General features: G+C 42.1%; 1 protein-coding gene across 6 annotated transcripts in view; it reads right to left on the reverse strand.

Annotated features, from left to right (window-relative positions):
• Positions 1-24,513, reverse strand: part of LOC149314056 (5'-AMP-activated protein kinase subunit gamma-1-like) — a 43,207-nt gene that overhangs the window by 17,025 nt on the left and 1,669 nt on the right. The window contains exons 1-10 of one of the 6 annotated variants that reach the window (XR_016280890.1): positions 22,761-23,096; positions 17,486-17,525; positions 15,668-16,314; positions 13,665-13,746; positions 13,245-13,303; positions 11,486-11,531; positions 9,540-9,594; positions 8,701-8,827; positions 5,377-5,542; positions 3,575-3,612 (exon numbers count right to left, since the gene is read on the reverse strand). Coding sequence is in view for 5 of the 6 variants with exons in the window: in XM_089520425.1 (XP_089376551.1) it covers positions 3,575-3,612; positions 5,377-5,542; positions 8,701-8,827; positions 9,540-9,594; positions 11,486-11,531; positions 13,245-13,303; positions 13,665-13,746; positions 15,668-16,314; positions 17,486-17,525; positions 22,761-22,973 (1,473 nt within the window). In the remaining variant the exon portion in view is untranslated. Of the gene's footprint in view, positions 1-3,574; positions 3,613-5,376; positions 5,543-8,700; positions 8,828-9,539; positions 9,595-11,485; positions 11,532-13,244; positions 13,304-13,664; positions 13,747-15,667; positions 16,315-17,312; positions 17,526-20,479; positions 20,612-22,760; positions 23,097-24,513 lie in introns of those variants that run through there. The other 5 variants (XM_089520427.1, XM_089520425.1, XM_089520428.1 and 2 more) reach the window with 5 other exon arrangements.

The following is a 24,513-nucleotide window of genomic DNA, read 5'->3' on the forward strand; positions in this document are numbered from 1 at the left end:
CCCCAATTTTGTCATCCAAGTCATTGATAAAGATGTTGAATAGTACTGGGCCCAGGACAGACCGCTGTGGGACCCCACTGGTCACTTCTCTCCAGGATGAAAAGGAGCCATTGTTGAGCACCCTTTGGGTTCAGCCAGTCAACCAATTACAAATCCATGTAACAGTTACCTTGTCTAGCCCACATTTTACAAGCTTGTTTGCAAGAATGTCATGGGGAACCTTGTCAAAGGCCTTACTGAAATCAAGATGTACTATATCTACAGCATTCCCTTCATCTACCAAGCTGGTAATTTTATCAAAAAAAAAAAAAGAGAGAGAGAGAGAGAGAGATTAGATTTGTCTGGCATGACTTGTTTCTCTGAAACCCATATTGACTTTATGTGATTATGGAATTGCCTTCTATATGTTCACAGACTCTCTGTTTAATGATCTGCTCCAGAATCTTTCCTGGTATTGATGTCAGACTAACTGGACAATAATTGCTGGGATCCTTTTTTCCCCCCCCTTTTTGAAGATGGGGACAACATTTGCCCTCCTCCAGTCTGCTGGGACTTCTCCTGTTCACCAGGAGTTCTCAAAGATTATTGCCAATGGCTCTGATATTATATTTGCCAGTTCTTTTAATACTCTTGGATGTAATTCATCTAGTCCAGGAGACTTGTATTCATTTATATTAACAAGGTATTCCTATACTATCTCTTTGCCTATTCTGTGCTGAAATTCCCCAATTCTCTGCTCCATTATCCTCAGGTTGAACACCTTTTGCCTTTTCTGAGAAGACTGAGGCAAAGAAGGTGTTGAGTAATTCTTCCTTTTCTCTGTCTTCTGTTAGCATTTTGCCATCTTCTCCATGCAGTGGCCCTACCATTTCCTTCTTCTTCCTTTTGCTGCGGACATAACCCCAAAAGCCCTTTTTGTTGTTCTTAACCTCTTTAGCAAGCCTGAGTTCATTCTGCGCTTTAGCTTTTCTGACTTTACCCCTATATATGATTGCTATTTGTTTGAATTCCTCTTTGGTGATTTCCCCCCTTTTCCATTTCTTATACATGTTCCATTTAAAAATTAGCTCAGTTGAAAGTTCCTTAGTCATCCATCCTAGTTTCTTGAGACATCTCCCATTTTTCTTCCTCATTGGAACTGTTTGAAAGTGTGCCTTCAGTATCTCTCCTTTAAGAAACTCCCATCCATCTTGAACTCCCTTCTCTTTTAGTATTCCTGACCATGGGATCACCCCCAGTATTTCCTAAAGTCTAGAATGCATGTCTACTGTGCCTGGCTTCTCCTTTCCGTTGTATAACAAACTCCAGGAGAACATGATCACTCCCACCTAAAGATCCCACCTCTTGCACTCCATTAACTAGGTCATCCCTGTTGGTTAGGATCAGATCCAAAATAGCTGACCCCCTTGTTGCCTCTTCCACCTTTTGGACAATGAAATTGTCTCCAAGGCAAGTGAGGAATTTGCTAGACCTTGAGGATTTGGCTGAGTTTGACATCCAGCAAATATCAGGATAGTTGAAGTCACCCATCACTACTACATCTCTCCTTTCTGAGTGTGTGGTCATCTGTTCTAGAAAGGCATCTTCCAATTCCTCCATCTGACTTGGGGGTCTGTAATAGACTCCCACAATAACATCCCTGTTGTTTCCCTCCCCTTGAATTTTTATCCAGATATTCTCCACCTGGTTTCCAGGATTGACGTCCTGGATCTCTTCACTGGTGTAAATGTCCCTGACATATAAGGCTATTCCTCCTCCTTTCCTATTTGGCCTGTTTCTCTTGAAAAGGTTATACCCCTCTATTTCTACACTGCAGTCATGAGACTCATCCCACCAGGTTTCAGTGAAGCCTATTATATCATATTTGCTTTGTTGTGCTAGGAGTTGAAGTTTGTTTTGCTTATTTCCCATGCTCTGTGCATTAGTGTAGAGACATGAAAGACCATGTGTTCCCTTTACTTGCTGCCTGTGCAAGTTTTTTTGCCTTCCATTTTTGGGTCCTTGCACTGTTTGTCTTGTTCCCTCTATGACAGTTTGACTATTTTCTCCAGCCCTTTTGCCTTCCAGAATACTGTCTCCCTCCCCCACATAACTCAGTTTGAAGCCCTCCTGATCAAATTTTTGAAACTATTGGCAAAAATGTTTTTGCCAACTGGTGTGAGATGCAACCCATCCCTTGCCTGAAGTCCCTCCTCATGGAACCTCAGACCATAATCCAAAAGTCCAAACCTTTCTTGGTGGCACCATCTGTGGAGCCAGTTATTCACCTCTGCTATTTTCCTCTCCCTTCCTGGACCATGCCCTTCGATTGTGAGAAGAGACGAGATGACAACCTGTGCATCCATCTCTTTCAACTTCCTACCCGAAGCCTCATAATCCTTTATGATATTCTGAAGGCTGTGCCTTGCAGTATCATTGGTTCCCACATGAACCAAAAGGAAGGGGTATTGGTCAGTAGGCTTGACAAGTCTTGTCAGTCTCTCTGTCACATCACGGATCTTTGCCCCAGGGAGACAGCACAACTCCCGAGACATCCTGTTAGGCCCACAAACCACTAGTTCAGTGCCTCTCGGCAAGGAGTCCCCCATGACCACCACACGCCTCCTCCTAGGCTTAGTAGTGGCTGTTCCCTTTGGTGGTACTCCCAGGGTCCCCTGCTCTGTCCCTGAAGTCTGTCCCTGCTGCCCTTCCTCCTCATGCTTGATAATAGAGAGAGATTCAAATCAATTCTGCAGCTGCAAGCTCACAGAACGTTTCCTGGTTTCCCTACTTCTGTGTGTGACATTCCTCCAACTATCTACTTCTGCTATGTTTGAAATGAACTCCTCCTCCCCAGCCACTTTCTCTGTGTGTTTCCCATCCAGGACCGTCTGGTCCATTCTGGTCAGGAAAACCTCTTGCTCCCTCTGATGCTGAAGTGTAGCTACCTGGGCCTCCAGCTACTGTACCTTCTCTTCTAAGAGGGCTACCGACTTGCATTTAGTGCAGGTGAAGTTCCCCACATCTGTGGGAAAGGACATCCCGCAAGTGTTGCAGATGACGGCAGCAGGTCCCTCAGTGTCCATTCTGAAAAATCTTAAGGAGGCATTGAACAAGACTGTGGGCTTCTTCTGTTAAACACCTGTGTAAAGAACCCCTGTGGGCCTGGCCTTTGTCCCCAAACTCTGTTAGCGAGCTCAAACAACTGGGGCTATAGTTATGTACAGAGCTCCTGGCTACTAGCTCCTTCCAGAGGCAAGTCTCTGGCTCACTTCCTCTGAGCAAGTCCCCACAAGTCCCTTAAGGGAGTAGTGAAAAGCAAAGTGTAAAATTGAAGGAGATGTCCTCCAGCACTGTGCCCAGGTGACCTTCTCCTCTGTTCTCCAAACCCTTCTTGACTTCATGTCTCACAAGCACACTCTCCCGGGAAGAATATCTATTCTGTTTTTGTTTTGCTTTGGTTATTAAAAGGTGTCTTTTTCCCATATTTAGTGTAGCTCTATCTTCCATGTGATCCCTAGCCAGTTTAGTCCAGAACAATACTTCTATTTATGTGGCAATCTAAGCATGAAAAGAGGGTCCTTGTCATACTTACAATCACATCAAAGCGGGAGTAGAGACCAACTACACGCCCTGTAAAAACAGACAAAAGTAAGGTAGCATTATGAATTATTCTAAGCCCTACTGCATAATGCCAAGTCACCTGTTTTACTGTATGTGACTAACAGGCATGAGAAACAGAACCCAAATTTCTAAAACAAATGAACAAATAAACATGGAGTAGTAACAGAGCAGAGAACATAAATTAAATTCATATGTGGTAACATCAACTCCAAAAGGGTTTAGAGTGATTGCCTTGGCAAGTAGGACTCTCTGATCATTAAAATGAAGATCAGAATCTGACAGTAAGCAGTATATCTTCAAGGAAATATTTTTTATCCTTCAATGATGATAACATCTGCCCTAAGAGCCTCTCCCTAGAGTTCTGAAACAGAGAACAGGACAACATGTAATGTGAAATGTTCCCTCCCTCCACCAGCTGACAGATACAGAGCCAGAAGTTTCTTGGAACCTGCCTTTATCTCCTGACCAAGAATATGGTGGTCATGATTTCAAAACCTAGTCCTACAAGTGATACTCTCAGTGAAGCAGAAGAGTTTGTAAGTGTGGGGCTCTTTCATGACTTACTTTAACGCAACAAATAACAATAGGGGAAAGTGTTTATATTAGATCCACATCCTGATCATGGTCCAATCTGTATAACAATCTATATAATTTCAACTTTCATTAAGTTTAAAAAAAAATTAAAAATAAATAAAATGTCAGGTGATATATTTTTAGAAAATGTTGTTTAGAAACTCTTTACAAAGAACTGTCTAGAAGTAGGTTTTGGCATATTTTGGCTCAACCCTTTCTTCACTAGTTCACTAACTTTGGGAAGTGAATCTGAGGCACACCAGCAATATGAGTTCTATAACAAGACACAATTTTCGTCTTGGTTCCATGGACCTCTCGCTATGGTCTTGTGATCCTTTGAAAGAAATATTTTCAATAGTAATATTTTTTAAAAAATTAATTCTAATTAAGCAAGTATCACATACACACACACACGTGTGTGTGTGTGTGTGCGTGCATGTCTAATACTTGCTTAATTTTTTGTGTGTCACAAATAAATAGTTTTCAGGCTTGCAATTCATCCTTATTGTACACAAAACTTGCAAATCTATCTGTTTAACCAACAGTTATCCTTGTGCCTTGTTAAGCCATTCCATTTTCCCAATATTTAGAGATAGGATTCTAGGAATTAATATATAAAAAAAGATTTGAATCCCAGCTTGGCCATGTAAACCCACTGGGTGACCTTGGGCAAGTCACACTTTCTCAGCCTCAGACGATGACAGTGACAAACCCCCTCTGAAGAAAACACCATGATAAGAAAACAGCTTAAGTTCACCATAAGTTGAAAACAAGTTGAAGGCACACAACCAACAACAACAATAATTTTTGCATAAGATTGCATAAAATAAGATCTAAAAATAGTTTCCTATTTAATATCTCACTGATTATGTCTGAACCGTTAGATCCAGGTTCTAATTGTTACTGAGCCATGTGAGACTGACTGGGTGACCTTGGACCAATCACTCTATCTCACTATGACCATCACAGGGTTGTTGTGAAGATAACATAGGCATGAGGGAAGCCAAGTATACCATCTTAATCTTATGGAAGGCGTTATGAATATAAATTTAACTAATGGATAAAAAAGTCATATAGCCTACAGACTTTCAGTATCCTAAGAAGTAGTAGGAAGCTGATGAGTTCCAAAATGTAAGCAAGACTTAGCCAATCCTGACAAGACAGGGATGAGCAATGCAGAAGAGCTCACCACTCCAGTACCTTTGTCATTAATAACTGGCAATGCTGAGACCCTGCGGTCCACAAAAATCTCCAGGGCTGTGTAAACAGGAGCTGACTCCAGTACCATCGCAACATCCCGAAAGGTGCCAATGCCCAGCTCCTGGATGGTTCTCTGCAGGAAGCGTGGTTTTGGAAGCATAGCACCCTGGAGTAAAAAAAGAGGAGATTGTTGGGAGAGTCTGTGAAGCACTTCTCCTGAGCCCATAGTTCAGGAAGAAAGACAGAGATGCTTGAAAGAGGCAGGAGGGGAATCTAGCAAAGGCAAACCAAGATGAAATGGAAAGTGGAATATCCTCTGGTCCCTAAATTCCCAAGTGACTCTCCCTGTCTCCTAAAGGCTGGAATAAGCAACATCTACTTACATAGCATTAAGGTTTCAGCCTTGGTGCCCACCATAGTCAAAATTAATGTTTGTTGTGAGCCTCCTTTTGATCAATTGGCTGGGTTTGGAGAACCATCATTTTAATCTTCCCTTGTGAAGGCAACATAGTGTCATTCTAGAACCAGGATGGGCAAAATGAACACCGCCCCTGATGCTGCTGGGTCAATGGTGAGAGTTAATGGGTTCTGTAGCCCAAAATCAAGGATGGGCTGGACTTTCCTAGTCCTGCCAGCTTCCAAAAGCCTAGTGCAGATTTAGTGGCTGCTCCTTTTGTCAGCTTGTAAGCTGGCCAAGGTACAAGGTACAATGGTGAAGGAAGTGGATACCAAGGCAAGAGAGACTCCACCTGAAGGTTCTTTGCCAAGGGCATCCTTAAACCTGGAGCTGGTCCCATTTCTTGCTCCCATCCTCCTGCATAAGCAGTCGCTTTTCACCTCTAAAGGCCAAGGTGTCAGTAAATCCTCTTCTGAACTCTTCTATTGACATTCCAGTACACTTCCTCTTCAGAGGCACACTTTTTCATTGCCGACTTTGTTCTTGTCCCACCCACCTCCTTACTTCCTATATACTGAATGCCATCCTTCATTTTAGAGACTAAACTGAACATAAGAACATGTAAGAACTTAAGCAGAGCCCTTTTGGATGGGACCAAAGGCTTACTTAGTATAACATTCTCTTCATATGTTGACTGAGTTTCAGAAGGTCAGGTTAGATGATCATGAAATAACCTAAGCACTCTATGATTTTATAGATAGATAGATAGATAGATAGATAGATAGATAGATACAAGAATACAAAAGTATAAACATCAGAATATAACAATGGTACCAGGACTTTTTGAGTATCCAAACAAAACAAAACAGTCTTTTCTTCAGAATTTACCCCCAGAGTTCAGCTATTTTCTCCCATTTTTTCTTGTGTTGTTGAATTGAGTCTCCTTTATCCATCACTGACAGTGTCTCCATTGTTGCAAATTCTTGAACTTTAATAAACCATTCCTCCGTTGTAGGACCTTCCTTACACTTCCAGTGACGTATGTATACTGTTCGTGCCGCAGTTATCAGATAAATTAATATGTTAATTTTTTCCTCAATCAAATTTAAATTTAAACCTTCCGTTATATTGAGTAACATAATTCTGGGGCAAATGGTAACTTACAATCCAGTTTCTTTTCTATCATTCTAGCAATTTTTCTCCATTTTTTTTTATTTTTATTATTTTTTTTTTTTGGCCGTTTTGCATTTCCACCATATGTGGAACATTGTTCCTGTCTTTTTGTTACATTTCCAACATTTGTTCTCTTTTGATCTTGTAATTTTTGCTAATTTGGCCGAGTTAGATCCCACCCATAAAAGATTTTAAGATAATTTTCTTTTAAATTATTACATTTTGAGAATTAATGTGTAAGTATCCACGATTTTTCCCAATACGCTAGTGATATCGTTCTTTTAAAATCTTGCATCCAGTTTACCATATTGGTTTTTATAACTTCTTCCAGTTCTATATCTAACAATACTTTATATAATGTTGATATCATCCCTTTTGCACCACCTGTCATTATCTTATCTAATGTTTTTACTTCTTTCTCTATTCCATATTGAGTCATGTCTTTTTTAAAGTCTTCTGTTATTTGTAAATATACAAACCATGGGATGTTTTCCCCCTCTTTCTTTAAGTCTTGTATTGATTTTAATCATATTTATTCTTTCTTACTGACTAAGAGATCCTCATATTTTAGCCATATCCCCTTCATTAAATTCTCCTTACTATGCAAAGCTTCCTCAGATGAAAACCATCTAGGTAATTTATTATAAAAATAACTTTTAAAGATGTTCCACACTCTATAAAGGGGCTTTCTGATATAATGATACTTAAATTCTTTTTTTCCTTTTACATCTTCGTAGCAAACAGACGCATGCCATCCCTTGAATAAATTATAACCTTCTAAATCAAGTAGTCTTTTTTCTGATAAATTGAACCAATCTTTCACCCAGGATAGCACACAAGCATAAAAATAAACTTCTAAATTGGGAAACCTCCAGTCCTCTTCTTTCTTTAAGATCATACATAGCTTTTAGTTTTATACGTGGTCTTTGTCCCTGCCAGATATACTTAAGAATGTCTTTCTTCCATAAATTAAATGGTTGTTTAACAAGATTGGCAAATTTTGAAATAAAAACATCATCCTCAGCAAAACATTCATCTGTATAGCTGCAATTCTACCCAACAGTGATAGCTGTTGTTTATTAGATTTTTTAAGTTCTTCTTTTATTGCTTTCCATACTTTAATATAGTTATTCTTGTAGAGATCTGCATTTTCCTTTGTAATTATTATACCTAAGTATTTAGTTTTGCTAAATATTTTTATGTCTGTCTTTTTTTCCAAATTTTCCCTTTCTTGTAGCTCTCTATGATTCTGTGTACCCTAAACTCATCTCTTTTTCTTTGTTCACCAAAACCCATCTTTTCCCACATGATGTATCCTCAGATTACTCAGTTTTAACTATAACCAATTTAAAGACATGTAACTAAATATGTGAGGCTTAAATATCCCAAAGGCATCAGATTCCATCACATCTTAAAAGCTAAACAGGGCTAGGTTTGGTTAGTACTTGGATGGAATACCAGGTACTTTAGGCTAAATTACAGAAAAAGGCAATGACAAACCACTTTTGAGTATTCCTTGCCTGTGAAAACCCTATGAAATTCACAGAGTTGAACACACATATGCCCACATTCATGATCCTCCTTTGCTCCCTCCCCATTACTGTTTTCCCCATTCTGAGCTTCTTGTGCACAAAGACCCACTATTTTTGCCTAGGTCACTTTGTAAAGCATCACACATTGGACAGCCAGCACATTGAACAAGTATTGGGCTGCCAAGACATCAAAGCTTTTTATCCAATCTGCTGAGTACTTACGAAGATATGTAGAAACTTGAGGATGCGCTTGTGTGTCAGTATGTGAAGGACATTCCCCGAGATGGGCTCAATCACAGGCAGCCGGTGGATCTTGTTCTTAATCAAGGAATAAACAGCATCAAACAGGCTATGGAAAGGAGTAAGAAAAAAGCCATGTTGTTGTGATATGCCCAGCAACTGGCCCAGAGACCACCCTTGGGCAAACAGTTAATACCCCAGAGCTGTGCTGGTCTATGACTGTAATAAAGATGAACTGTATGGAACTAATACCCCAGAAGACCTGTTTGCCATGCCATTATGGGTACCATGATGTGCAAAATTGTTTAGCCTGGGGTTTAAGGGGCAAGCATTCAGAAACAGCTAGGGCTATTGTTGACAGAGGTTCCTCACAAGTCAGAAAACAAAAGGTGAACCATTTTCTAGCAAAAAGATGAAGGTTAATGGCATCACTCTGTGCTGTCTATTGGGTAGCTGCTTAAGGTACAAAGTTCCTCTTCTTAAAAAATTGGCAACCACAGTACCCAGGCACCTGTGTTCTCAGCACAGGAAAGGTATCTAGCATTCAAGGAGGGGGACTGGTAAGAAACAGCAGCTGCTTACTGTGACCCTACCATGTGCTCATGCATTTAGGTCATCTCTCCTTTTAAGCCAGATGTCCCCCTTCAGCACCTCATCCCAACAACAATCACCCTTGGTTCCCTTTGGCAAACATAGGCTGGCATAGATTTGATAACATGCAATACAGTGGGATATTTGCAATGGACAACTTGTGGGAAGAGGTAGGTGTTAACCAACCTCTATAGAAATTAAGGGCTTACAGAAGGGGTGTGATGACTTACCTATCGTTTGGGGAGATGCACACCAAGGGTTTGAAGGAACTTTGCAAATACACCTCTGGGAAGAAAGGAAAGGAGCTGAATAAGGATCCTTGGCAGAATGTGAGAACAGGTAAGCTTGAGTAATGAGCTCTCATCTAGAAAACAAACTTGGCCAAAGAAGTTAGTGTTGACTTTCCAAGAAATTTAGAAGGATTACAAGTTTACATCCATGTTGGCATATACTAGCTTGGGATCAGCCTTCTTCAACCTGAAGTCCTCCAGGAGTATTGGGTTGCATCTCCCATCATCCTCAGATAGCAGAGCCAGCAGCAATGCTGGCTGAGAATGGCAGAAGCCATTATCAAAAATATCTGTAGGGTAACAAGCCAGAAAAAGACATCACACATGGCTCATTCTTCTTGTACCACGTAGACTGAAAACAGCTCAGAAATTGCTGTAGGCAAGAAAGAAGACTGTGGTGGTTCATTTGACTCTGAAGAGAGGCAAATTTCCATGCTACAACTTACTGCAATACGTTTTTTTAAAAAAATGAAGACAGCCCTCTGTTGCTAATAGCAGTATGCTTTTATAATTGGGGGTGGTATATATTCTCTCCAGCAACTGTCATTTATTAGATTGTGCTTCCTTCTTCACACTATATATGCTTGCCGAAAGAATGAAAGAGCAAAAGGAAGTGGAAAAGGTAAAAACAAAAAGACTCCATTGAAAACTCAGTTCAGATTCTCTCCTGCTTTGTGACAACTAACTTAAGATACTGGCTGTCCCAAAAATACCTGCACTATGCAAAAGAAGAAAGAGAAATTATTCTGGGGCAGATACAAGAGAAGAAATGGCTTAGAAATGGGAAGGATTCAGCAAAGGGATTCAAGTATTCCTCTGAAACGGGATTGCTAATAGGTAAAATAGAAAAGAGGGGGAAAGGTAGGGTTTTGATCCTTCACATAGAAAGCAAGTTGTGTCAGAAGTGTCAGATGATGTGAATTAGCTGAAAAATGAAACAGCTAACCTGTCACTGATTCTTGTACCTTCAAACGTTATGTTGTTGTTGTTATTAATTTCACTGCCCTTTAATTATATCCAGTTATACTTAGAACTTATAAGAGAATACCATAAATCTAAACTGTATCAAAAATGCCCTTTAAGATAAATTCTGAAAATACGAAGAAAACACTTATTCACTAGATTATTAAAGATTTTAATGCCACTCGTTATGTTAATTTTAAAATACAGATCTATTCCCCTGCCAAAAGCATTCCAGATGAATCCCCCCCCCCACACACACACACACACAAATTAAAAACAGTGTCAGATAGAAGAGCAGTGTCAAATAGTCAGCAGTTGGGCCAACGTGGCAAATTTAGGAACTGCAGTTTCTCTCCCTCCTTTTGTGGTGACAGGACACACTGTGTTTGAGAGGTCTCATCTAAACTGTGTATCTTTTTGATTATCCTTTTTTAAAAAAAATCTAAGATAGTATCAAGCAGAAGAAAAATATCTATCTTAGGAATATTGTTAATTCAAAGATATAGCCTTGTTAGGCTGTAGAATCAGTATGTAGAGTGATCTTGTAACACCTTTGAGACTAACTAAAAGAAAGAAGTTGACAGCATGACCTTTTCAGACTTAAGTCTACCTCCTCAGGTGCACTTGAGGAAGTAGATTTTTTTAGTCTACAAAAGCTCATGTTGTCAACTTCTTCTTTTTTTTCCAGTTAGTTTCAAAGGTGTTAAAAGATCCCTCTACAGCAATATCAGGGTGCTTGAGTTAGGGGAAGAAATAGACTAAACCTGCACAGATAGATTAAAAAAACACACATCAGGCAGAGAGTATTAATTCACTGCCCACTTAATGTCAATCATTTTAAATCAAGTTCAACTGCATTCATGCACACATTGCTCCCCTTAGTGCCAAACCACTATGGCTCCAACAAATGTCACTCTCCTTACCTCTCCATGTTTCAATTTTGTGTTCCTCAATCTCATATATCTGAACCTATAAGCACAAAATCATGGCAATGAGAGGGAACAGACATCATCACAATTCACCCACAAAAGGTAATGATCTTGACCTTGGTGTGGGTTACGTTATATTTCATTTAGTTGAGCAGTTGGGCATGTAGAGCCCAAAGAAGAGACAATTAAGATCATTGTCATTATGTGGTGGGGCTTGGAGTAATTCATAATGCTATCTTGCATTGAAGAGATATGATAGAAATCATAGCCCTATTCTGCAACCTTACCATGGCAAGGTGGTGAGCTTGGGCACTTGAAGGCTTCAACAGAAAGAAAAGCTCTGGTAGTTCTACCAAGCTGGTAGGATTTTGAATACAACCTTGGTACTAGGACCAGCCTAGCTAGGTACTAAGGACGGCCACCAGTAAATGAACTGGTCACAGAAACTACAAACACAATGAAAAAGTGCAACCCACATAGAGGAAATTATGGTCTTCAGGTATTAAAGCAATGTTCAAAGATCTGAAGGCGTGTCACACAGACAATGAAATAAATGTGGACTCTATTTGGGTAGGATTTAAACTAAATTACACAGAAGAGGACTTTGACTAGACTTTAAAAAGAATGTCCTGATAATTTGGGTTATTTGAGCATGGAATAAACTAACCCAGAAGGTGTTACTCTTCTTTATTCATGGTTATTGAGTAGAGGCTGGATGACCACTTCGCATGGCTGTCGGAGCAGTAGATTTCCTGGGCTGCAGGAGATTACACCAGAGAGCCTTTGAGGCACCTTCCAACACTGTTAAGCTACTTTGCCCAACAGAAAACCACACAGTTTCCTGGGACAGTAGATTCATCTGTACTAGGGTTATATACCTCAATTTCTTTTAAGAAAAGATTCCCCATGAAATTAACATGATCAGCCTCTAGGAGATTTAAAAATGTTTTTCACATTTTAAATAAAATATGTATTTTTTAAAACTAATATTTCAAACTAAATGATTGCCAAAAGAGAGGGGATGCCGCCTGACCCTGTGAAGAATTAGGTCTGTGCTCTATCTGTGCCTCTTGCTCTGTATTTCAAAATTTCCCTCCAAATTCACAGGTTTGTTGGCATGGTTCTCTGGACTACAGAATTCCAAACAGCTCCCACCTGCTACAGGTTGACTCTCCCTTATCCATAATTCCAAAATCCAAAATGCACTAAAAAAACAAGACGTTTTTCATGGCTGCCTGAGATACTGACAGCTTTGCTTTCTGATAGTACAGTGTACAAAAACTTTGTTTCAAGCGCAAAATTATTTAAATATTTATAAAATTACCTTCAGGCTATGTATATAAATGGAGTTTGTGTTTAGCTTTGGGTTCCATGACCAAGATATTTCATTAGGGGTGTGTGTGTGTGTGTGTGTATGCAAATATAGATATTCCAAAATCCAAAAAAATGAGAAATCCAAAACACTTCTGGTTGCAAGTGTTTTGGCTAAGGGAGGCTTAACCTGTACTGGAGCTTAAATGGTTCTACCACCACCACCTGCCAACTTGCTGTCTCTTTCTTTCAATCCTCTCCCCAGCCCTCTGTGCCAAGTGGGCATAGTTTGGAAAATTACTTTTTTGGGCTGAGGGCATTTTGTGCGTTGGCAGTTGTTGTTTTTTAAAGTAACTATTCCAGACTCTGGTGTTTAGGTGGGAGTTATTGGAGCTGGTTTCATGACAGATCTGACAAGCAGGTTGAGGTCCCAATAACTCACCAAAGGGGATCGGTAGTAGCGATGTAGGATGTTAATGAAGTCAGTGATGGTCAGCATACCTGCATGAAGAAATTAAAAGAAGAAAGGAAAAGAAGGGGAAGGCACGCACACACCCACATACACACACACATACGTGCACACAAGGAGGTTGGAACAGCTGAAACACCAGCTATGACAATGCTAAATGGGATAGGCTTTAGTTCATGAGGCAACAGAGCCAGGCCTGGCCTTTTTACACTTTTCTTAATAAGCTATCCTCAGAATCCAAATCATGCATCGACATCCCTTGGTCAGTTTGATGGTCACCAAATCCAAATCCTTAGCCATAGTCCATATTTCCATCTTCCCAGTGTCCAACTATCACTGCCTGTCTCCTCACACTTACACATTATCCTCAACCTGTTCAACTGCATCACTTACCTACAAAACACTGCTTCTTGTTGTCCCAGAGAGGGGCAGCCCGCACCCCATTGGCCACCATGGCAAAGAAGGCCTTCTTAATCTGGAGAAAAAGAGAGAAAGGAATTTGGGGGCCAGATTTGACTGTATATAAATAGGCCAGTATATCAACACAGGTGGGAAGAAATCAGCTGTATATGGACTAGAAGACTAAGTTGGGGAAAATTCAGAAGCCTGGGAAAACCCAGATCTACATAACAGGAACTCACATGTTGTGCTGGTTGTCACAACAAAACCTTCTTCCCCTCCCTGCTGTAGCCCTCTGCACTGCTCAGAAACAGGCCTAGGAGAGTTTCCCAGTTCCCCATAGCTGGCTATGGGAGAGAAAAGAGACATGCAGTAGGAAGCACAACTCTGCCAATAGAATTCTACTTTTTTATCCCATACCCTCTGACATTTCACAGATGAAACCCAGGACATGTGGGACTAAACAACATAAGGAAGAGCACATGACCTAGGAAATGCTACAGCAGTTTCCTTTTGCCTGAACCTAGGCAAGATTTTCCCCTATTCCTCTCCTCTTCCCTTCCCAGTTTGAAATCAGTTTGCAGCAACTGAAGTAAGCCAAGGACAAAGGGGGAAAGAGGGACAATTTAAAAGCAGCTGAAAAGTGGATTAAACTGGTACTGTCTCTGGTAAATTGGGAAAGTTGGAAGGTATGTTCTCCATTCTCATACCTTGTCTAACTAGGGTTGCCATAACTGTCAACCTCCAAACCGGGACAAATGTTAAAAAATTGTAGGACAAATGTAGGACAAAATTTACACCCACCCACCCATGTAGGACATATTTTTAAATTGGAGGACATGCGAAAAAATTAAATAATTTTTTAAAAACTGTTAATATAAATTCATGTTTCTTAGGCATGATCAAAATGGAGGACATTTTGGCAAAACTGAGGCACAGTGGCCCTTGCTAGTGGCCGCTGCTGTGGCCATTCACGCATGCACCACCTCCAGCGGCCCTTGCTAGCAGCTGCTCCAGCTGGAGGCGGCGCATGCGTGCAACGGCCACAGCAGCGGCCGCTCGCAAGAGCAGCAGCAGCAGCAGCCACCTGACCCGGGGCAAACCCGGGTCAAATTAGAAATGGGGAGGGGACCTCCCCGACCGGTTCAAAACCATGAATGTCCCGACCCCAGGCAGGATATGGCAACCCTATGTCTAACATAAAGCCAAGTCTCTGGGACAATGGTTCTATCTGATGGAATCCTGGAATTTGCATTTTAATGACGAGTCCTTAGAATTCCCAACCAGAAAGCAATAGTGCTTCACTAAATTACAAATCCCAGGACTGCACATGACTGTGGAATTTGTTATTGTGTAGAACAAAAGGGATCCAAGTATGTAAGAATCCCTGGTAAGACACCTACATGGAATTTCTGTCGATATATGTTATCATATCATAAGACCAAATTGCTCCTGTTCAAGCTGAGGATGCATTTGGGTCTCATTATAACAGTGCTTTATTTTTACCATATTAAGTGAATAGCAAGCTTTCACTTACATAAAGGGAATGGTGGGACCTAACTTGCTTCCTGCTAGCTGGATTATCTCAACCATTGACAATGAAATTCCTGCTCCTTGATCTGCAAACTCCCACGCACCATTCTGTTTACTGGCTGTGAGTAGAGCTAGGGGTTAGGAGAATTACCTTTTTTCCAGGGAGCATGGCCCCTCATCATGCTGGCTGGAGAATTCTAGGAGTCCCAAAAAAGGAACTGTTCCAAGCTCTGGACATAAAAAATGTTTGGGATTTTTTTTAAAGAGCAAGTGATAAGGCTGTATTAGAAACCTTGAGAAGGAGGAAACAGCTGTGTATATGGGTGAGTCAGTCTATTTTACCATCGCTGTTGTAAAATTTGTAAGAAACTAAAGTTTCCTGGCTGATAGTAGACATTAAATCATCAAATTCTGCACAGACCCCGTCACCTTTCCACCCACAAGAGCTCCCGCTTCCCCCTCACCTGCAAGGTAGTGTCAAATACTACCAGTTTTGAGCTGGTGGGGATGGCATCATAACAGTGGTGGCTCCGCATAAACTGCATATAGAGTTCAGCATCAGGGCCCAGGAAGTCAATGTCAGGGCCAAAACCAAGAATTTCACAATCAAGCGAAATGATGTCCCCATCACTTTCCTTGTTACTCGGTTCAAGCTGAGTAGCTTCTGTTGTTGCTGCTGCTGCTGTTGTTTCTGCTGGTGTTGCTCCTTTGGGATCCAGATCTGATCCTTGGCAATGCTGACTGGCATCTTTACTACCAGGTGCAGTTGCTTTGGCCTTCCTGTCATCATTCTTGGCTTTCAGCATCACATCCTCTTTCCCCCTCAGTTTGCTATCTGTTCCTGTGGCTTGAGGCTGACCACTGTTTTCAGCTCCATCTAATTCTTTGGCCTTTGCATTTATCATCTCAACAGTCACTTCTGTCACTCTGCCATCCCAACCCGCTGTCTTGGCATCCTGCACAACAACTTCAGGATCACAGTTCATGCTCTGGCCATCTGACGTCCCATTCAGCTTGGCATCTTTGCCCTCTGCAATCAGGTCTTTGGCTTCCAGCATTACAACACTGGCTTCCAAGGCAGATTCCTTAACGTCCAGAGAAAGGATGGGGCCTGGCGGGGAAGGGGAAGTATTGCAAATGCAGACACCAAAAGCCTTTTGGTAGGCAAAACATTTGAATAATCTTGGACCTTTAGACTGACACAAGCCTCCCTTCCTCCTCACTAAGACTACAGAAATGATATGCCTCTTTATTCACAGAAAGCAGGCATTCATTTGGTAAATTGAACAACCCACGGCTTACACAGGCAGCAAGTGCACTGGCTGTTGGTCATTTCCCCTCTCCACCTATCTGCCCTCCCTTGCATAACAAAACATATGTCCAGTTAGTTTATAGTTTGCAGTCTTTGGTAAATGACAAGACATACACACATGAGCACACAGGATTTTAGTTAGACCATAAGCATTCTCTGATTTTAGCAGTGGCCCAAATTGAACAGATAAAATATCTCCTGCAAAATTTACAGCAGAACAGGGCTGGATAATGTATGGCCCTTCAGATGTTACCAACTGCAACACTCATCAACCCTAACATGCACTGTCAAGGATTTCTTGATTTCTTAATCCCTGCAGTAGAGTAGAAACTGGAAACTGAGGTTGCAGACTAAATGATTTCTTTGAAAACAGAACCAGCCCAAAGAGGCCTGTATGCTTATTAACATGTTTCTGTGTTCATTAACACATTTATTAGCATAATCTTTATTGAGTGCCCTCACAACAACCCTGTGAGGTAGGTTGCTAATATGCCTGTTTAACAGATAAAAAACAGTGGCTAGAAAATACGGAAGTGACAGAGAATCTGGGATTGAGTTTGAATTTTGAATTTAGGCCTCCCAAATTCTGTTCCAACTATCTGTTTATTGCATAAGATGGCACCAACTCCACCAGAACTAGAATCCCCCATACTACAATAACAAGGAAAGTGGCATCTGGGTACTGCGAGAGAATAATGAAGGAAATAGCTATTTAGATTGAAAGGTATCATCCTAGCTAAATGGAGCAAACAGCAGAGCCACAAAGGAATGTGTAATGTCCCAAATTGTGTACATACTAAATTGTGCTGTTGTTGATTAGCAGTTTTTGAAGATACCCCAAAGCAGGCAGTTAGTATCCAAAGCAATCCCCTGGCACAGACATCAGGAGTGAGGTGGCTGGCAGGCAGTAAAGTCTGTACTTGGGAGTGGCCACTCCACCAGAGGCAGGCAAAGCCAGCATACTACCCACCTGCTTCCTGAAGCTGGAGACCATTGCTCATTGGTATTACCTAGGAATGGAATAGAAACAGACAGTATTAAACAGAGTCTCTCTATCACCCATGCGCAATGTGCAAAACCTTCAGGATCTGGAGTGATGCTAAAATGTAGAGCATTCACTGCAGGAATACTATGCTGAGAAGGGAAACCTGGAGACTAAATTCACAGTCCTAAATAATCTAATTCAAATTAAATGAGATTTTAAAAAAATGTTTGCTTGGCTGGTGATGGGAGTTACAGTCCAGCAGATGTAGAGGTCACCAGATCAGGGAAGGCTGTGTTATATTGTTCACATGAAGCAGGACAGTGGGGGAAGAGCAAAAGGATCATCCAATAGAAGCTGTCCATTCACTGCAAAACCCAGGCAGCAACGGTGTATAAAACAATGCACCCAGTTATAATGTACAGATGCAGCAGGAAATAGGTGCAGGAGAACATAACAGTCAGGCACAGCAGTATGACCAGGAAACAGCCTTCTGTCAAGAGATGTGAATGTTGCACACCTATAACTAAAGGCATAATACTCTGGCTCATCCTGGAAGATTCTAGAAGGACAAACACACTATTCACCACCCCCTTTCTTTTCGCTCCTTGTTTTTCCCTGAATGGCTTAGACCCCAGGTACCAGCAAATGCCTGCTCAGGTCAAGCTGGGCCTGTAATATGAAGGGAAGCAGGAGGAGGCCAATTAGCATCAATATTAAGAAAGGCCTTTCCCTTCAACCAAAGGCTTGTGCAAAACAGAAAGAGTCATACAAGAATGGGAATTGTTGAAAAATTGACTCTCACTTCATCCAGAGCTGCAACATTTGGTCAGTGGGATTAATCCATTAAAATATTTTGATCAATTAAAAGGTTTCCCTAAGTGATCAGACAGATTTTTTAAAAAAAAATCACTATGATTAATATAAATACTTATAAAACATGCAAATAGATATCTGGAACAGTCCCCATGTTACTAGAAACATTCTTCAATATTAAAAGCTTTTTTTATGAAATTGATCTTGTTACATGATATGTGCCTCCATTACCTAAAAACAAGATACCTTTCCCCATCCTTGTTTTTATTTTATGAAAACACACACTGATTTCATTAATTTATCAAGGTATTAAAGCCAAGATATATTTTTTTTAGCAGCCCAGGTCAGAGTGGCCAGATCGACCTTATAAAAAAGGCTCTAGTTTGTGTTCCAGCTACGATAAAAGGCTGGGAGTCAGAATTCCTACCTAGACAGAAATTAGATGCCAGGAGTTCAAGTTAGAGGCATAAGATGCCAGGATATTCCTAGTTTCTCTACTCTGCCTGCTTGGTCTTCCTAATACTGAAAGAGATCTTCCCTCTTGCAGTGCATCTACATCTTACAAATAATGCAGTGTGCCATCACTTTTAAGTGCTGTAGCTCCAGCCAATAGATTTGTAGTTTTATAAGGTCTTTAGCCTTCTCTGCCAAAGAGTGTTGGTGTGCCTCACAAAAATACAAATCCTAGGATTCTGTAGGATGATGCTATAGCAGTTAGAAGTGGTGTCAAACAGCATTATTTCGACAGTGCAGATGCACTCTTAGTTGCCTGATTCTCCAGTCCAGATGTACGGATACGGTTCCTTCCTTCCTAGAGATATAAATTGATTCAAGAGCGTCTCAGCTTTTTACCTCACCAGAAAATAGGAGCCAGTGTGGCACAGTTGTTTGAGTGTTGGCTTGTGACTCTGGAGACCTGGGTTTGATTCCCAGCTTGGCCATGAAACCCACCTTGGGCAAGTCACACTCTCTCAACTTTGTGAGGGCAATGGCAAGCCTCCCCTGAATAAATCTTGCCAAGAAAACCCCATGATAGGGTTGCTGTAGGGTTGCCATAAGTTGGCAACAACTTGAAGGCACACAATAACAACAACAACAACAACATTGGAGATGGAGTAGAAAGAGAACACAATCATAGCCAATGGAGAAGGTGATCCAGACATACAGGCTCTGGACCAGGCCATATTTTTCAACAGCAAGAAGTTGGAAGAGCTAGAACACCTCTCAGAAGGGGAAGAATGTGGAGAAACCACCAGCACTCGGCACATGCTCAAAGCTCTCCTCTTTATGATCACTTCAAAAAGACATGGCCTTGTTAGTCTGGAAAATCAGCATGCTATGGGATCTTGCAGCACCCTTGAGACTGACTGAAAGAAAGAAGCTGGGAGCATGAGAGCTTTCACAGACTTGGGAGGCGCAGGTCTAGGAAAGCTCTCATGCTCCCAGCTTCTTTCTTTCAGTCAGTCTCAAGAAAGGTGCTGCAAGATCCCTTGGCAGACTGGTTTTCCAGACTAACACAACTCTGTCTTTGCATAGTTGGGTAATGTTTTTTAAAAATGCTGCTTCTACAAACTCTGATGGGCCTTTTGAAGTTCAGGTTAGAGGCATACGATGCCAGCATATTCCTGCTTTCTCTACATTCAGCACCAAAAAAGGAATCCACAAATGATCCCTGGTGTTCCTAACACTGCAAGAGATCTTCCTTCTTGCAGTGCATCTACATCTTGCAAATAATGCCCCTTGGCATCACTTTATTCTGCTTTGCCCAGGCCTCACCTGGAAAAAACTGACTGGGAACATGCCCAGAGGCCAGAAAGAAGACTGAGCAAGGAATCCCAGATGGTGGTCCTCTCTGGGCTTCTCTATGGGCAAGTACTGGCCTATTATTCTCTCTGGCCAAGTATTTTCCAGTGGCTGCTTTTATTGTTTGATGTGTGAAATCCCTTCTTCCTCCTTTCCAGGGCAGAAGCCTTGTGCCTGGGGAGGGGGGGAGGAGGGGGAGAAGTCCCTGGCCCCAGCCCCCTCAGGACCCCCCCGGGAGCCAGGCTGAAGGCAGGCCGGCAGCCTCTGGGGCCATGGTGCCTCTGCCTGCCTCCCCGGCCGGGACTAGGGCCTCCGGGAAGAAGGGCTGGGCTGGGGGTCCCCTGGGCTCGCCCCTCGCCTTACCTCCTCCTCCTGCTGCTGCTGCTCTGGGGCCGGGGCCTCCATGGCGGGCCAGCTGCTCTTTAGGGCGAGTGGCCGGGGAGCTTGAGTGTCAGGGGAGGCTGGCTGGCTGGCTGCAGGGCAGGGGCAGCCAGAGCCCCCAAGGCCCAGGGAGGGAGGGAGGGAGGGGCCCCAGGGGCAGGAAGCCCGCCCCTCCAGGCGGGAGGTGGAGCTAAAAGAAATGGCCGGGCTTGGGGGACCCTGGGCCAGAGGGAAGGCAGAGGCTGAAGCATTCCACGCCAACAAAGGAATCCATACAGGATCCTCTCTGGGCAGCAAGTGGCCTCCTGTCACTCTCTATGGGAAAACATTCTCCTATTGTTCCCTATGGGCGAGTCTGGTTTCCCTATGGGCAAGTAGTGCCATTTGTTTTAGTAGGTCCCTTTGTTGTTGCTGCTGCTGCTGCTGTGGGCATCTTCGAATCGTTTCCGACTCATGGCGACCTTCTCCTGGGGTTTTCTTGGCAAGATGTCTTCAAGGGGGTCTGCCATTGAGGCTGAGAGAGTGTGAGTTGCCCAATATCGCCCAGTGGGTTTCCCTGGACAAGCCAGGATCCAAGCCCTGCTTTCCAGAGTCACATCTACTCAGGATTCAAACCACTACACCATGCGGGCTCTTATTTGTTGTTAGCTGCCCTGGAGTCAATCTCTACTCATGACCCTATGGATGAGGCATCTCCAAGCCCCTCTGTCCTCCAGTGCTCTGCTTAATTCCTGCAACCCCAATCCTGTGACCTCCTTAATAGAGTCCATCCATCTGGCATGTGGCCTTCCTCTCTTCTTACATCCCCCCACCTTTCCCAGCATTATTGTCTTTTCCAATGAGTCCTTCCTTCTCATCATGTGTCCAAAGTACAACAGCCTCAATTTGGTCATCTTGGCTTCCAGGGTTTATGGCTTGATCTGCTCCAGGACCCATTTGTTTGTCCTTTTGGCTGTCCATGGGATCCTCAGCATTCTTCTCCAGCACCACATCTCAAATGAATCGATTTCCTTCCTATCATTTTTCTTAACTGTCCACCTCTCACAGCCAAACATGGTAATAGGGAATACAATGGCTTGTATGTACTGAGTTGTATATCTTTACATTTTAGAATCTTTTCTAGTTCTAATCTAGTCACGCTCCCTTTTCTTAATCTTCTTCTGATTTCCTGACTGCAGTCCCCATTTCTAACTATGTTTGATCCCAGGTATGGCAATTCTTTTACTATTTCTGTTTCTTCATTGTCTAAGGTTGAACTTGTGAAGGTCCTCGACGGTCATTATTTTTGTTTTCTTGATATTCAACCTTAAGCCTGCCTTTGCACTTTCATCTTTGATCTTCCTTAGTAGGTGTTCCAGGTTTTTGAGGTTTTCTGCTAGTATTATAGTGCCATCTGCATATCTTAGCTTGTTGATATTCCTTCCTCCTATTTTCACTCCTACGCCTTCAGTGTTCAAGCCTGCTTTTCTTATAATATGTTCTGCAAACAAGTTGAACAGATCGGTTGAAAGAATGCAGCCTTCTCTGAATCCTTTGCCAATTGGGAACCATTCTGTTTCTCCATGTTCTGTTCTGACAGTAGCCTCTTGTCCTGAGTATAGATTCCCCATCAGGACGATCAGATGTGTTGGCACTCCCATGTCTTTAAGGGGTTCCATAGCCTTTCATGATATATGCAGTCAAAGGCTTGCTACAGTCTATAAAGCACATGCTGATTTTCTTTTGGAATTCCCTGGTACACTCCATTAGCTATTGTATGTTTGCAATGTGGTCCCTAGTGCCTCTTTCTTTCCTGAACCCCACTTGGACCTCTGGGATTTCTCTCTCCATTTATGGTTGAAGTCTATGTTGCAAAATTTTGAGCATGCTTTTGCTTGCATGGGAGATCAGTGCTATGGTCCTATAGTAGCTGCAGTCCCTTGTGTCTCCCTTTTTGTGGATGGGGATGTATAATCTGTTGGCCATCATTTTGTTTTCCATAGCTGTTGACATATGTTGGTTAGCACCTATTTTCAGGAGAGGAAAAAATGGGGGATGGCCTTGAAGCAATTTATATAAATAGGCAGGAAGGACAATATTGGTACCTCTGGACTGGAGAATCAGGCAACTAAGAGTGCATCTGCACTGTGGAAATAATGCAGTTTGACACTGAGCCAGGAACCAAACCCTAGTCTCCAGTGTCCTAGCCCAACGCTGAAACCAAGACATACGCTGGCTTTCCACAGAGATGGATGGAAGAGAAAGAAAATGCACACCCACTCACCCCTTCCTCCAGGAGAGTTGCTGTAGTTGCAGTGCCAGTCAGAAAATCATTGAGAGTAAAAGCAATGTAGGAGCCTTGGTGCTGGTCGCAGTAGTATTTCCCTCTGGAGAGGCTCTGATGAATTGTAGAGTTGGAAGAGACCTCGAGAGCCATCCAGCCCAACCCTCTGACAAGCAGGAACTCACAATAAAAACACCCATCACAGATGGACATTAAGCCACTGCTTAAAAACCTCCAACGGAGGAGGAAAGAAGAAGGAAGTGTGTTCCATGTTAAACAGCTCTTATTGTCAGGAAGTTCTTAATGTTTTAGGAGAATCTCTTTTCCTGTAGTTTGCACCTGTTGTCCCAGGTCCTAATCTCTGGAACAGCAGAAAACAAACTTGTTTCTTCTTCCATATGACACTCTTTCAAATATTTAAACATGGCTGCCATGTCACCGCTTAACCTCCTCTTCCCCAGCTCCCTAAGTCTCTCCTCATAAGGCATGGTTTCCAGACCCTTCGCCATGTTCCAGCTTCTCAACATCCTTTTTTAATTGTGGTGCCCAGAACTGGACACAGTATTCCAGGTGAGGCCTGACCAAGGCAGAATAGGGTGGCACTATTACTTCCCTTGATCTAGACACTATACATCTACTGATGCAGCCTAGAATCACATTGGCCTTTTTAGCTGCTGCATCACACTTTTGACTCATGTTCAACTTGTGGTTTACTAGGACTGCTAGGTTCCTTTCACATGTACTGTCAAGCCACGTGCCCCCTATCCTATATCTGTACATTTTATTTTTTCACCTTAAGTGTAGTATCTTACATTTCTCCCTGTTGAAATTCATTTTGTTAGTTTTGCCCCAGCTTTCTAACCTGTTAAAGTCACTTTGAATTTAGATAATCTCCTCTGGGGTATTAGCTACTCTTCCTAATTTGGTGTCATCTGCAGATTTCATAAGCATGCCCTCTGTTTCATGACCATTCCCCACTTCTCTCTTTCTACTATCCTGTGCCTTGCAAAACTGGGTGTTAGTCAAATGAGGAAGTAAGCCTAGTCTACAAAAGCTTATGCTACAACTTCTTTTGCCCAGTTAGTTTCAAAGGGGCTACAAGATGCTTTTGCATATTGATATTCCAGACTTACACAGCTAGGTCTCTGTTAGGTAGTCATTCAACAGATGAAAGACACATCTTCATATATTGTATTAATTTTTTAAAAAGCCTGAAATAATCTGTAAACCATCCATAAAACCATTTGTAAACAACCATGTAAGGATATTAAAAGTAAACATGCCACCTTACGGGTGGTGTAGTTATATAAAAATCCAGTCAACGCCTTCCCAAACTTATACTCATCCTTTTTCTGTTCTCCATCAACATAAAATTAACATCCTGCCCTCAATATCAGTTTTGTCATGGCCAAATATTTATGGAAGTGGTCAGCAAGGTGCAGCCCTTTGGATTTTATTAAGAGTGACCAGATGTCCTCCTTTTCCAGGGCATGTCCTACATTTCAGCCTTCTTTCCAGGAGGAATTCTAAATTTTTGAGCATGACTAAGAAGCATGAATGTACATTTCTATGATTATTTGCAGCTTTTATTTTGTCATGCTCTACATTTTTATTGAATGTCCTACATTTTACAATGCCTTCCTCCTCCCAACTTTGCAGTCCCCCTGATTTTGTTGCACTGGCACTCCGATTCAGCCCTAGCCAATGAAAGATTATGGTCAACATCTGGAAGGCCACAACTGTCTACCTTTGA

Source organism: Sceloporus occidentalis, unplaced genomic scaffold (genome assembly GCF_023333645.1).
Source record: "Sceloporus occidentalis isolate IW3139 unplaced genomic scaffold, rSceOcc1.0.p SCAF_4, whole genome shotgun sequence".
In the NCBI taxonomy this organism is placed as follows: Eukaryota; Metazoa; Chordata; class Lepidosauria; order Squamata; family Phrynosomatidae; genus Sceloporus; species Sceloporus occidentalis.